The sequence below is a fragment of the Oryx dammah genome, unplaced genomic scaffold, assembly GCF_014754425.2.
Source record: "Oryx dammah isolate SB20612 unplaced genomic scaffold, SCBI_Odam_1.1 HiC_scaffold_2, whole genome shotgun sequence".
In the NCBI taxonomy this organism is placed as follows: Eukaryota; Metazoa; Chordata; class Mammalia; order Artiodactyla; family Bovidae; genus Oryx; species Oryx dammah.
In genome coordinates, this window is record NW_024070186.1 from 192,379,399 (window position 1) to 192,393,826 (window position 14,428).

Here is a 14,428-nt window from a genome sequence, read left to right on the forward strand (position 1 = left end):
AAGGGGAGGCATGAGAGTGGCCTCTCCATTCGGCCACTGGTGACTTTTTCCTCCATCTTTTAGCTTTTTGAGGTCCTTTCTCATGAGTGAACATATTCCACCATAACCGCAGCTTTATGACATGCATAGTGTGTTAGCAGTTTCAAAAATCAGAAATGGGGGAGACTTACCTATTGGCTTGCTTGGCTTTGAACTGAAGAGATGACTCTGATCCCTTTAACTTTTGGGGTGGCTTTGCTTGCGGGAGTCCGGGAACTCCTTCAAATCCTCCATCTTGTCACACTAGCTCAGCCAATGGGATCCGATTACCAGGTTGCAGAGCAAACACCTTGGAAAGCATAAAACTAGAAAGAGGTAGGTGAGAGGTCAGCTTTGGTGGGAAGAGGGAGCATGGGAGCTGGGCAGGAGGTGGGAGGAGGGACGAGGGAGGGTGTCTCAGCCTCAGCAGCACTTTGCGGGTTTTAAGGGACATTCACATCCATCACTTTCCTGGCTCCTTGCGGGTGCAACTGCAGGTGTGTTACCTCGCTTCATGGGGGTGGGGAGCTCCCACCAGGAGTTAAGAGTCTGGGCCACTAGCTTGTTAGAGTCAGAGGCGGCCCTGCAGTCCCTCCAGTTCCGATTGGCTCGCTGGGCCCTTCCTTCCACCCACCGGGGTCAGCGCAGGAGCCCGGCCGTGTGCACAGAGGTCTGTGTTCGTGTACTCGGATGCCCACAGGTGGCGCTGGAAGTCTACAGGTGTACGAGCCCGTGCACTCGTGCTGCCCATAGGGGGCCTTGCAGCCTGACGGCGGGTGAGATGCCCGCGGCTGAGCTGAGCTGGGCGAGGCTGCTCGGCGACCCCGGGGCGCGGGGGTCATCTGGCCCAGAGCAGGCCTCGCTCTGCTTTCAGTGTCCCGCTTCTGCCTCTTGGGGTCTCCTCCCTTCCCAACCGTCTTGGGTTTCCCGTTTCGCCTATCAGTTTCTCCGACCCGGGCAGGGTGTTCGGCTCCGTGTCCCCTTTCCAGCTGCTCTTACTAATCTGGCGGCCAGAGATCGGAGAGCCTGGCTGATTTTGCTGGGGGCCCTGGAGAAGAGGAACTTGAGCGGCGGGGCGAACTCCCGGGACCGAACTTAAAGATGCTGCGGGCACGATGCGATAACTCTGTCACTCCACTCCACCAAAACTCAAGACACCTCCCCACCCTCAGTCCCGCTCCCCACCGGGGACAAGGGGAGGGGGCCTCATCTGCAACGCTAGAGGCCACCCAGCTGCGCCCACCTCACCGCCCAGGGCAGCTCCGCTTTCCCCCGCGCCCCGCCACCCCATCTCCTGCCCCCGGCCAGCCCCCGGCCGCAGCACAGTCCGCTCCAGATCCGCGCCGGGTTTCCTTCGCATCGCTGGGGTCTCCGCCCCTCCGAGCGCAGCCGCCGGGGCCGAGCCGGAGCGTAGCGGCGGGTGCCACTCGCACCGCTGGAATCCCGAAGCGCTGGGAACCCGAGCCCGCGAGCCGGTCTGAGCGGCGGTGCTGACCCCGCCTTCTATCAGAACTCCGAGTCGGGACCGGACGGCGCGGCCGGATCCCCGCGCCTCATCGAAATTTGACCCTCGGAGCTCCGAGGTGACCCCTCTCTGCGCGGCCGGCCTCGATCGGCTTCTCAGCATCCCGGCCCTGGCCCTAGCTCGGTAGAGGTAGGGGGATACAGCGGGGCCGGGGGGCGGGAGGCTGGGGTGCTCCTCCCCCGCGAGATGGGGACAGCGGAAGGCCACGCCCCCCAGGAGAAGCAGGCCGCCGCGCCCCCTACTGCCCAACCCCTGCCAGTCCCGGGGATGATAGTAACTTGAGACCCGACTTTGTTCAGATGTTCCGAGGCGCCTTCCCTCCTTCACCCCATCATCATTTGGCTACTACCGTTCCCCAGAGTCTGGCAGTGTCCGGGGGCACCCTTGCCAAGCAGACAGCTTCCTTTGGGATCTCCCTGCCTCCTGCTTCCCCAACAGACCGGGACGACCCTCCAGTACAGCACCCGTTCTCCTTGATTCTGGCCCTCTGGGGCCCGGGCACCCCCGCTTCCCAGCTCCACGGTCTTCCTCATCCCCTCCCTCTGCCCCCACTTCACCTTGTCACCTCTTACTTGACCCCTTTCCCCACCACACACCCGCTGGGAGAAGGGGGTGTGTCAATCTGCTTTCTATTTCTGGTCTCCTTGGGGAGGGGGTGCAAGCTAGGAAGGTGGTTTTTTTTTTTTTTTTTTTTGGCGTCTACTGGGCTCTGAATCACCAGGTGTCATGTCTGTGACTCATTATCCGTGCCCCCCAGATCCTCTCTTGATGGCCTTTGTCTCCTTTCTGGCTCAATTCTGATCCTTGTCTCTCTCTTCTTTGGGCGCTTCGTGTAGCCGCCGTCTCTTTGTCCCTGCCTTTCCTCTCTTCGTTTGTCTTCCAGCTCAGAGAAGCTGCGACCTCAGCGGCATTAATATTTCAGGTGTGTGGGGTGAGGGCGGAGGGGAGAGGGGGTTGGGCTCCCGGCATGCCCAGGGATGACTACAGTTATCCTCTCACCAGAGTGGACCATTCATATCTATGAGACTGAGAGAATGGATACAAGGATGATAAGGAAAATGCTGTCCCCTTTCCTGGAACCTGGCCCGGGGGGTGGTGGTGGTGCTTGGACTACATCTCCCATAGTGCCCTGAGGCACAGGGCTGCCTCCGCCTCTGCCTCCACACCTAATGGACGTTATAATTCAAGGAGCCAGGTTGGAGGGTGGGAATGGATCAGAGTGTGTAACAAGGGTTGTGGGAGCCAGCTGGTTGTTTTGGCTTGGCCTGGAATCCCTAACCTACTTTGATCTCAGCACCCACCTCCCCCAAGGCGCACGGACCTTGAGCCCTTTCCATCTCCTGCAAAGAGAATAGGAGTAGAGAGTGCTGGGGAAGAAAAGATACAGGGTGAGTTGGCAAGCTCCTTCTTCTTCCCTGGGGCCCTGGGAATCCCCTCCCCTTACACATGTCCATATCTGAGATGTAGACACACTCTTTGGAAATAGTCTCCCCATCTTGAAAGAGGGGGAAACCAACATCTAGTTGCATGTGCGGCAGTCTTCAGGTTGCTCACATTCTGCCCGCTTTGGGCAGCAGTGGAGAATTGTTGGAGTTATCACTGAACTGCCAGCTTGTATCTTCCAGGGATTCAGGAACTGCTGGTGAGGTTGTCTGGAAATCCAAATGGGAGCCTCAAGCTAACCTACTTATCTCTGGGACCCGTCATTCCCAGAGCCTGGCGTGAGGAGTCTGATTGAGCTCATTTTTGGCATAGAAAATGACAGTGGAGAGATGGCAGTGAGGGTTCCTCTCGCAAGCTCATCTCTCGTTCTGAGTCAGCTTAGCCCTTAGCACTTGGAACCTTTGACTCCTGCCAAGGACCCAGTCATTCCTATCCTTGCTCTTCAGGCTGGGGTCAGAGATCTCCCTACTGGCCTCAGAGCCAGGAAAATGGAACTTTTTGCCTGGCTTTGCCCAAGCTGAGTCACCTTAGGCAAGATCTTAACCATCTTGGGCCTCGATTGATTTTATCTCCATGAAAGGATGGAGCCAGATGGTCCCTGATGGCCCTAAGATCCTAAGATCCTCTGAGCCTGTGCTTCCCCTCCCGCTCTTATGATACTGGCCTGAGCTATCTGACCACACCCTAGCTTACATGGCAGAGCCTTGAGCATCAACATTAGACTGAAAGAAAAAAAAAAAAAAGGAGATGGAGCCCTTGTTTGAAACTTGCTGTTATAGGAAGCACATTGTGTTTACATAAGCCATGTTTGCGATATGGAAACTAAACTGAAAATGAAAGTCACTCAATCATGTCCACCTCTTTGTGACCCCATGGACTATGCAGTCCAGGGAATTCTCCAGGCCAGAATACCTGGAGTGGGTAGCCGCAGGGGACCTTCCCAACCCAAGGATCCAAGGATCGAACCCAGGTCTCCTGAATTGCAGGCGGATTCTTTACCAGCTGAGCCACCAGGAAATCATCCTTAAGCCACCCCTTGCTGCCCTTGCTGGTCCCATCTCCCAAACCCATGTCATGTTCTATAAGGCTGAGGCAGCCCTGTGCCCCAGGGCACTATGGGAGATGTAGTTCAAGCACCCCCTGGGCCAGGTTCCAGGAAAGGGGGCAGCATTTTCCTTATCATCCTTGTATTCATTCTCTCAATCTCAAATTAATATCGCCCCCCACAAAGTAGCTGGCATGTGTGTCCCCTGGGATGTTGGTTACTGAGGCTTATGTAGGTTACACGAGGGAACAATTCTACCTGGCTGAAAGAGAGAGGAGGGGATGTGATTGGCTTATTTTGTTGGTCTGGAGAAGAGAGGTCTAGCAATGAGGAGTCATCTGGCCTTGGGCAGGGAGCTTTCTCTTTGGCCCTGCCTGTGAGCAGCAAGGGGAAAGAAGAACTGGATGCCAAAGGCATAGCAGATACACAAGGTACTGACCCAAAAAGGAGACTTAGAGGAATGGGGAGCGCAGAGGCAGCCTGAGTGGGACATGAAGCAAGGACCACAGGAAGAAATTTCCAAAAAAGAAGAGAGAGAGAGAAGGGAAGGGACTGCATCTCTAGAGGTGAAGTCAGTGGGTAGAGGGCTTAGGTAATCTTGGCGGATATTTGTTTGCTGAAGCTCCAGCAGAGCTCTTTTCAAAATAATCACCTAGCCCTGGAATGGAGCCAAGTCTCCCTCTGGAAAAGGAGGGAACAGCCTCGAAGAGGAAGGAAAGGGCGGTTTGGATTACCCTGAGAGGAACGGCTTGACATTTTCTAATAGAACTGTCCATCTATCCACGCCTTGGTTTATGTTTGAATGTGTGGGAGGGCACTGGGGCAGCGATATGGAGAGATCTGATGTCTACACCCCCACTCTTTGCTCTGGAATGAGCAGTAGTGGGAGTCAGGGCAGTTGAACCCTCTCCTTCCCCTCTTTCTGCCAGCTGGGAAAGTGGGCTCTGGGAGGAGCCCTGGAGGGAGTGGAGGTGATGGGAATTTCTTCACCTGTCGTTCTGCAGAGAGGCGGTGTGGCCCTTGAAGGGGGGTGAGGTCCCTCTATTATCCCCCCAGGGGCCTTCTGTTCTTAATCTCAGTTCTGGGGGTGACCAGGCTGATCAGGGATGAAGGAATTCAAGGGGTCCTGTGTGTGTGAAGAGCATCCCAGAGGGTGGAACAACGCAAGATTGGGAGCTCTAGGAGCTGGTGGTGGGAGGGGAGCTGCCGGCCCTCTATTCCCAGGGTCTGTGAGAAGAGAAGGGGTGTTTAAGTAGGAAGGGCTTGTGTGGATCGCATGGAGGGGGCCTGCTGTGGAAACGGCGGCGGGTGGGGGGGAGGCCTCTGACCCCCGCACTGGGTTCTCTCTTTTCTGCAGGATCATGCATGACGCTGGGAGCCAGCAGTGATGGAGCCACCTCAGAGGTTTCCAAGCCCGAAAAAGACATGGAGCCAGATGCAGAGGTATGCTCAGAGATCCCAGGAGGCCAGGGCCGAGTCCAACCCCAGATCAGGGCTTGAGGCTGAGTTCAAGCTCCCAGGCTAGGGACTGAGTCAGGACCTGAGGCCAAGGCCAAGTCCCTGGGTCCAAGCCCAGTTCTGGATCGGGGAATGAGGCCGAGGCTGGCCCTTTGGACTTCATGAGGAATTTCGCTCACTCGTGTCTGACTCTTTGTGACCCTGTGGACTGTAGCCTACCAGGCTTCTACATCCATGGGATTCTCCAGGCAAGAATACTGGAGTGGGTTATCATTTCCTTCTCCAGGGGATCTTCCCGACCCAGGGATCGAACCCGTGTCTCCTGCATTGGAGGCAGATGCTTTAACCTCTGAACCACCATGGAGTGGCCACAGAAAGGGAATTTGAAGAGGTGTTGGCCATCTCGGGTGTCTGTATGTGTTGGGGGCGGGGTGGGGGGCATCGACGGTGATCTTGACTACCTTCCCAGCTGCTTCCACAGCTGGCTCTAGGAGGAACCGGTGAGAGCCGAGGGTTCGAGAGGCAGGTGAAAAGGGATTTGGGTGCATGGGTCTTGGGAGAGGACGAATGGAGCCTCTCCTCGGCCCTGGACCGGTTGCTGAGGAAACAGAATCGGCTTTTGGAACCAAAGAGTAGGGCGTGTGAATCCAGGGGCCTGGTCAGTGACGGTGGGTGGGGGGGTGTGTAGAGCTTGGAATGGCGGAAGAACCCAAGAGAAGGATGACAGCTTCAGTATTTTAGGATTCTTTTGAGGAGTTTCTGGGGGTAAGAACACAGAAAAGGGGGAGCAGTCAAGAAGGAGGAGTCTGGGGATGGAAGCAGCTAGAATGGGGTCCGGACCCCTGAGTAGACTGAACTCTCCCATCAAGAGAGCCTGAATACAAGGCTGGCTCAGAGACGGGCTGGGGGCGGGGCTAAGAGGCAGCGGGGCGTGGCAAGCGCCGGGGTGGAGCCAATGAGAGGGGGCGTGGCGAATGGGCAGGGGTCTGGAGCATCTCAAGCAGTGGAAGAGACGCCCGGGAATGATCTTTCTGCAGGCTCTCGAATCCGAGACCCGGGTGCTGAGGAGAGCTCCTTGGGCAGGTCATGGGTCTGGCCTGGCGCCCCCGGGGAATGACGACGGAGTGCTCAGCTTGTGAGAAGAGGCGAGTCCTTTGAACGGAGAGCCCCGTCGGAGAGCAACCCCCCCTACACACAATAGCCTCGGTCGCAGATCGAGAGGGAGTCGGTACACGGGATCGACGCCGGGGAGACGGCGCTGGCGGAGGGACTGCGTAGTGGCGTCCCCGGAGCGCGGCAAGAGGGTGGCCCGGCTGCTAGAGCACTTCTGTTCGCAGCTGGTAAGAGACAGCACCCGGGGGATCAAAGTGGCACGATGATCAGCTGGGGCCCCAGGAGCTGAAGAAATTCCGCCTAATCACCAAGCAGAACAAAGGAGCTTGGAGGGCCGGGCCTCTCCTCAAGGGGCCTCCGGGCTTTGTCCCCTCTCCTGCAGTCAGTCACCGCCTTTCTTTCGCGGCCCGCTCTACCCAGTGGAGGCGCCTATGAGCCCTGCTCTGGGAATCTCAGTCCTTACCCAGGCCTTGTTGCCTAGGGAAAATCAAACAACTTCCGCTTCCAATCTTTAAACCCTTGATCCTTACCCTGGGAGGCTGGAGCCCAGGCGTCCAGGCTTCATGACCCTGCCTCCCCTACATGGGTCCCGCCTCGGTCTAGGGACCGAAGCATCCTAATCTGAGCCTTTGTCCTTTACCTCCGCCTCCCCCATCCTACCGCAATCAGGGGCCTCCTGCGATCAGCTTCCCCTGGTTCCACTGTTGAAGCCCACATCCCCAGTTCCCCCACTACTCCACACCGATCCCCGCTCTCCTCGGGGAGCCAGGTATTCGGAGGCCTTGCCCCTGGTTCCTCCATGCTCTCACATACCTTACCCCACCCAGCCTCCCACCGTCGGCCCTCCCCCGGGACCCAGATGGGAGCCCATGGGTGTGACTGTGGAAGTGAAGATGCCAAGAGGCGCCAGGCTCTCAGCTCTCCCGCCGCCCAGAGCCGTGCTCGCTCGGCAGGGCATCCTTTTGGTCCAATTCAACTCGTAGGCGCTGCTAAGCCTCCGGCGTCTTCTCGCAGCTGCCCGGGGAGGCCGTTTGGAAGGCTGGCGGCGACCTGGCACGCCCCCCTCCTGCTGTCGCCCTCCTTGCAGCGCGACAGGAGAAACCATCCCAGGAGTGGCCGCCCTAGTGGCCGAGTGAGAGTAACCTGCGCCTCCTAGCGGCCAAAGGCCTGAAGTGGCGCGTGGACAGCCGCGCGCACCCGCGCGGTGCTCACGCTGTGCACGCGCCCTTTCCGCATCCCGCACCGCGGCGACAGCACGTGGCGCTACCTCCGCATCGACGCCTTCAGCAGCGACGGTGCGCAAAGGCAGAGCCAGCTTCTGTAGCATCTGCAGCTCCAGAGCCCATTTCAGCCTCAACATCGTGTGCCAACTCTTCCCGGAGCCGCAGTTGTGGTCACAGGTGGCTGACTTCCATCAGGCTGGCTGGGGGCTCGCGCTGGTCAAGGGTTATACTGAACCGTACTTGCTGGAAGCCGACAACTAAGGCCTCTTCAGTCGAGTTGGAGAGGAGAGAAGATGCATTTTAGACTCACCTCCTTCCGCGGATCCCCGCCCCCGCCCAAGCCCTGCCCCTACTGTTTTCAAGTTCCGCCCTGCTCTTGGTCCTCAATCTGTTGTTCAGTCGCTCAGTCGTGTCCGACTCTTGGCGACCCCATGGGCTGCAGCTTGCCAGGCTTCCCTGTCCATCACCATCTCCCCAGGCTTGCTCATATTCATGTCCAGTGAGTCGGTTTTGCCATCCAACCATCACGACCTCTGTCGTCCCCTTCTCCTCCTACCTTCAATCTTCCCAGAGTCAGGGTCTTTTCCAGTGAGTCGGCCCTGTGCATCAGGTGGCCAAAGTATTGGAGCTTCAGCTTCAGCATCAGTCCTTCCAATGAACATTCAAGATTAATTTCCTTTAGCATTGACTGGTTGGATCTCCTTGCAGTCCAAGGGACTCTCAGGAGTCTTCTCCGACACCACAGTTCGAAAGCATCAATTCTTCCTCGCTCTGACGCCTACACTTACCCGCGGTCTGTTCCTCCCTTCCCTTTTCCCCTTACCTCTCTGCCATCTGGACTCTAGCGCCCCCAAATGCAGTTGCCCACACCTTGATCTGAACCGCCGAGTTTGGGGGAGTCACTTACTGTTACTGTCCACCCATCCTCTTTCCCGGCCAAAGAATGAGTTCCTTCACAACTTCAGAGCCTTTCCCAGTCGGTGCCCCGGCCTAGGAATGTACTTTGCCCTTTCCGGCTTATCCCTTCTGCCCCCTCTTGGAGGGAAGCTGGCAGAAGTGCGCGCAACGCCCAGCGCCCAGCCGACAGCTCAACGGCCCAATTCATACTATTTTTCTTCCTCCCCATTTTTCTCAGGCCCTCAGAGCTTGCCTCGCGCTCCTCCCTCGCCCAGTCTTAGCCTCCTGTGCCTGGACCTCTCTTAGATCTCCATTTCTCATTTACCTGCACCTCCCCCCACCCCACGCACCCCCACCCCCGCCATTCCCGTTCCCCATGAACCCTTCCTCACCCTCTGTGTGTAATATGGAGAAAGACTCTGTAAAGTAAATACATTTATAATGCTCCACCTCCATCTGGCCCCTGCTTATGCTCTGGCAATGCACCTTTTTGAGGCCACCTCCCCTGACTGGGGTTTCCCCCAGCTTTGCAGGATTTTGCTGGCTCCCTTCCCTATGCCACCAACTGGGAGCCTGAAACAGGCCTGTGAATCAGAGAGTTCCGGGTGGGGAGTCTGGTATAGCGGAGGGCAGGTCCCAGAGCCTGGTGCGAGGCTATCTCGTCTTTCTAGCGGGGCTGCCTTCTAGCACAATGGAACCCCTACCTCCAGATATTTCTGGACACCCCTCCCATCCTCTTTATGCTTTCTGTGGACTTTGACAGTCTTCTATTTAAATGCAAGTAGTAACAGCTGCATTTGCACAGCGCTGTCTCCTACACGGGATCCTGACGTCTCCCGCAGAGGGAGGACACGGAGGCTCCGAAAGACCCGAGTGACTTCCAAGTGGCTCACAATAGCTGGGAGCCTGGCAAGGACTAGAAACCAGGTGTCCCCAGACCAGAGCACAGGTCAGAACCTCACTGTAGCTGGAGCTTCCTGTTGGACAATGGACAGTCATTGTCCAAAGGGAGTCATTGAAAGCCGGCACGGCGGGGTGGGGGTGGTGGGGTGGTGGAATCAAAGACGTGGACAGAGGAGGGCGACAGGGGGTGCACCGGGGTGGACCAAGGGGACAGCCTCTGTTCCCCCACTTTCCCCCGTTCCGGCTGTGCTGCCCTGACTTGTTTGGTGGCTTCCTGTGCCTGGTCGAGCTGCCGAGCCTCCCTGCCACTTCAACCATGGCTGTGTTGCAATAAAACGGGCCCCTTAGCCCACCTTCTGTGTCTGTTTCACTTCTTGTCAGTGAGGAGGGCTGAGATGCATTGTCCTCCCCCACTTCCCCAGCAGCCTGTATTAGAGAGGATCTCTAAGCCCTGTGGCAACCGGGCTAATGACTTCCTGGAGGGGAGCTGGGGAGGGCTGCTGGCCGTGGCGCGCCCCCACCCCCACCCCAGCCAAGCGGCAGAGAGAAGTGATTGCTCAGAACAGAAGCGGGCAGCGGCGCGGCGCCTGGACCGGCCGCGGGCCTTGCTTTCCCCTGGGCCGGGGGCGAGTGTGTGTGTGTTGGCCGGCGTGGCGGGGAGGGGTGGCCCACTGCTGTTTCAAATTCTTGCTCTTCTCGCAAGTTCCCCGTGGCATCCGGAACCAGCCGGCCTCATCCCCACGACTCAGGGGTCTAACACCCAGCTGTCGGCTCTCTCGTGGCCGGTGCGCTCCTCTTCTCCCGGTTCCTGGGTGGGCACCGCACCGGAGGGGCAAGAGGTGGAGGGAGCCTGGGCGCCGCCCCGCGGGAGCCGAGCTCCGGGGCGGCGGGGACTGCGATCCCGAAAAGTACCACGCGGGGGCGCCAGGACCTGCGCGGACGCGGGCGAGGCAGCGCAAGGTGGTTTCCGTCCGTGTGAGTGTGTCCATGGGCGTCTTTGTGTGTCTGTGTTTCTGTACATGTGTGTACGAGTCAGGGGGTGTCTGGGTGGGATGTATTCGGGGCTACATGCCTGGCATACCCCAGAACCAGGCACTTCAAGTGGCTTCTTGATAAGGAGGATTCTTGATAGGTTACCATGTATGTGTGCATGGGGAGGTGAGGGACTCTGTATTGTTGCGTGTGCAAGGCATAGCCTGAGTCTTGGGTTTTTGAAGTTATATCCCTTTAGGGCTTTTACCTCCTCCCATCATCCCGTGTAAAAGAAATCGAGGGCTCTCAACCTGAACCTCCATTCCACTGTCTTGGTTACATCTTCACCATGTGTCTGGGTGACTCTGCTAGACTAGGTGTGACATTGTGTTTGTGTAAGAGGGTGTGTCTCAGGATATCAGTGTAACTGTGAATGATAGTGGTGTGTGTGGCAAGTGGATGTTGGAGAATCTGGCTCAGGATTATGGAAATGCACAGTCTCCTTTCTCTTGTTAGTTTGTGGACACCATCTTCATGGTGTGATGGGGTGTGTGTGTGTGTGTGTCTTCCTTTCTCAGTCTTTCCAGTAGCTGTCTCTCTTTGTGTCTCTCCTCATCTCTGTCTCTTTTCCTCTCTCTCTTTTCCTGTCTTGGTGACTCATCTCTGCGGCTTTGCCCTCCTCCGTCTTGCTGGGTCTCCCCTCCCCCACCCAGGAGAGGGTGGGGGTATGAGGTAATAGGACCCTGGGATTAAAAATCAGGGTGAGGACCCCCTTCCTATTATTCATCCTTCCCAGATCCACCAGTAGCCCCTAGCCCTCTTTCAGTCCCCTTCCCAGGACTCCAAACCCTCCTGAACTGTGGTGAGCAGGGGATAGGCAATGATGCATTCTAATGGGGTCATTTCCAGGGGGTTCTTAAGCACCTTCTTTCAATTCAAAGTGAAGACCCCAGCCTCCCTCATAAAGTGCCCCTCCCTGCCAGTCCCCCCCCCTCCATCGCTGACGCATTAAAGGCTGCAGAGGTGAGTCACCGGTTGGGGGGAAGGGAAGAAGAGAGGGGAGTGAGCTGCAAGGTGGGGAGGGGGACCCAACCCCCTACCCTCTTCTTTCCCAAACCTTCTCAGGGAAAAGACCCAGTGCTCTGTCCCTCTTCCTTGGTTTTCCAAACCTTCAGCTTGGATCTCTACTTGGTTGGACCCCATCTTCTCTTAGCACCCTCCTGGAGAGTATGAGAGATTCAGAAACAAAGACACAGAGATGGATTTGTACAAGTATCTCAGAGCAAACAGGCATCTCCTCCTACTCCCCGTCTCAGCTTTGCCTTTTCCAGCTCTGTCTCATTGCTCCTTCTTTCCTGCCATCTCCCTCCTCTCTCCAATTCCAGGAACCTGTCCCTAGTCCAGCTCTATTCCAGAAGCCCCTAGAGACAGTAGGATGTGAAAGGCACAGCACATCTTTGAGAGGTGGGGTGTGTGTGAATGAACTGACCCCAGGCAGGGAACTGGGATGGAGAGAGGCACAATCAGACCCGGAGATTCAGAGCCCATGCAGACGTATTCTAGATGGTGGAATCACCAACACTGCTGTCTTGCCTTCTACCTCACTGTCCCCTCCCCCATGCCATAATGGCTGAGACTCTTGGGATGTCGGTTTCTGAGAAGCTCCCCTGGACTTCTGGGCTGAGTGGAGGAAGAAAGGGTTGGAGAAGAATGAAGGAAGGAGGGAACACGCTAAAAAAGGGGGGGGAAAGCTTGAACTTGGGGGCTGCAGAAGAGCGGCCAAGACACTGAGACTTTCCTGCACAGAAATTTAGAGATGAAGGTAAATGTGGGGGAGGGGTGGGAAAGATCAAAGGCATGTAGAAGTCACATAACAACATATATCAATAAGCACGGAAGGATCCAGAGAAATGCACAAAGACACAGGGGTACACACACATTGTTGACGCACCAAGCCAGATGATGCTTTTCAGACACCAGCAGATGACCAGAGTGGATGCACTCAGACTCCCAACCACACAGGTATACAGGCACTCAGAGGAATCAGGACCCACAAACACTAATAGTTACACACAGACACCTGGAAACAGGCAAAAACACAGCCCCACAGGTTGAAAGAGAAAATTTACGTATTTAAATTGGAACGCTCCCATGCCTATCCATTCTCTATCTGATTAAATACATAATTGGCCTCCCCATTCCCTTTCTTTCCACCCGTTTCATTAATCTCTATACACACAAACACAATGCGCACATATGTAGGTGCACATACACAAGCCCGCGGGAACACAGTTTCTCTAGATGCCTGTCTCCTTCATCTCATACTTGGTCTCTTAGCCCCATCAGCCTCTCGCTCTGTCCCCCTTGCCTCCCTCCCTCTTTCCTTCTCTCTTGGATGGCTTCCCCTCCCCCCACCAGATGTCTGAGCCATCTCTCTCTGATTCATCCTCCTCAGGAAGGTAACGTGACCCCCCCCCCCTCCCCATTCCACTGCTCTCAGTAACCAGGCAGGGAGGATAAAGGGGAGGTGGGATGAAGAGGAAGAGGAATGAGAGGAACCCATAGGGGTAGGGGGAGGCCTAGATAGTTTGGGGGGAGGGGGATGAAGCCCAGTCTCAGGTCTGCTGCCCCCTTCTCTCCCTCCTTTCTTTGGCATCTTCACAGTCACCTTGGTTCTCCTTTTTTTTTTTTCTTTAGCCTGATCCTTCTACCTGTTCCAGATGCCTGCCTCCCTGCCTCCCTCTCCTGCCCCCATCTCTTCTCTTTCCTCTGTCTCTACTCCTCCCCACCTTTTCCCCGCAGAGCTGATGGGCTTTCTTCTGGGAAAGGGGAGCCAGTGATGGACCCGAGAAGCCACTGCTGGCTATAGAGGGAAAGCACGTGAGTGTGTGTGTGTGTGTGTGTGTGTGCGCGTGTGTGTGCGAGAGAGAGAGAGAGAGAGAGAGAGAGAGAGAGAGAGAGAGAGAGAGAGAGGAAAGGATGAGGGTCAATACTAGGAAGATGAGGAAGGGGGTGAGGACTGGCTCTGAAAGAGCCTCTGAGCTCCTGGCAGGCAGCCCCAATCCTGGTTTCCAAAGTCTTAGGGCGAGGGTGCCCTGTATGTGCCCACGGGCAGCCCTGTGTCCGCAGTTCTTGTGTGTCTGGCATGTGTCATTCCACTCCCCGCTCTCCCTGCCCACACCCCCGCACAGCTCTCTGCCTGCACCGCAGCCCCCCTCCAGCTCCCCTCCCTCCCCTTCATTCCTGCAGTGGCTGCTCCCCTCGCCTCCCTCCCCTCTCCCTGCCCCCTCCTCATTTCCGTCCCCCCCGCCCCCGCCCTGCACCCCCGCCTATGGCTGGTCTCCCTTCACTGGACCCGGCTCACTGATGGATTCTCTTTGCGCAATCTGTGCGTCATCGCCCCCCCCCGCCCCCCCCCCGGAACCTCTAACTATCCAAGCCCCCAACCCCAACCCCTCTGACAGGAGATTCGGACGAGGGGTCTGGGGGCAGAGAGGGGTGATCTCTGACGTTGCTTTTGAACCCACCCTCCACCCCCAACCCGCATCGCGTTCAAATCTTCCCTTTAAGCAACGAAGAGAGATTGAACTGAGTCACCCCCGCAACCTGCACAACCCCCTCCCCACCAGGTCTGCTCTCGTCCTCCAAACGTCCTTTGGGGGGTAGCAGCGGGAGGGGAAGAAGCAGGAAGGTGGTGAGGAGAGGTGGTCTGAAAAAGGGCACAGCGGGGGCACCAACGTACGCTACAGAGTCAACTGGACAGAAAGACAGACACACCTTTTTCTCCAGACACGCACCGACCACGGACAGACACGACACAGACGCACACAT

At 56.9% G+C, this 14,428-nt stretch overlaps 1 protein-coding gene across 1 annotated transcript; it reads left to right on the forward strand.

Annotated features, from left to right (window-relative positions):
- The first annotated feature begins 1,499 nt into the window (after positions 1–1,499).
- Positions 1,500–8,276, forward strand: NAT16 (N-acetyltransferase 16 (putative)). The gene is given in 10 exon segments (XM_040266703.1): positions 1,500–1,672; positions 5,389–5,474; positions 6,527–6,613; positions 6,703–6,765; positions 6,767–6,861; positions 6,863–6,926; positions 7,556–7,596; positions 7,598–7,805; positions 7,807–7,946; positions 7,948–8,276. Coding segments are annotated over 9 exon segments (915 nt in total). The 5' UTR covers positions 1,500–1,672; positions 5,389–5,396; the 3' UTR covers positions 8,087–8,276.
- The last annotated feature ends 6,152 nt before the right edge of the window (positions 8,277–14,428 follow it).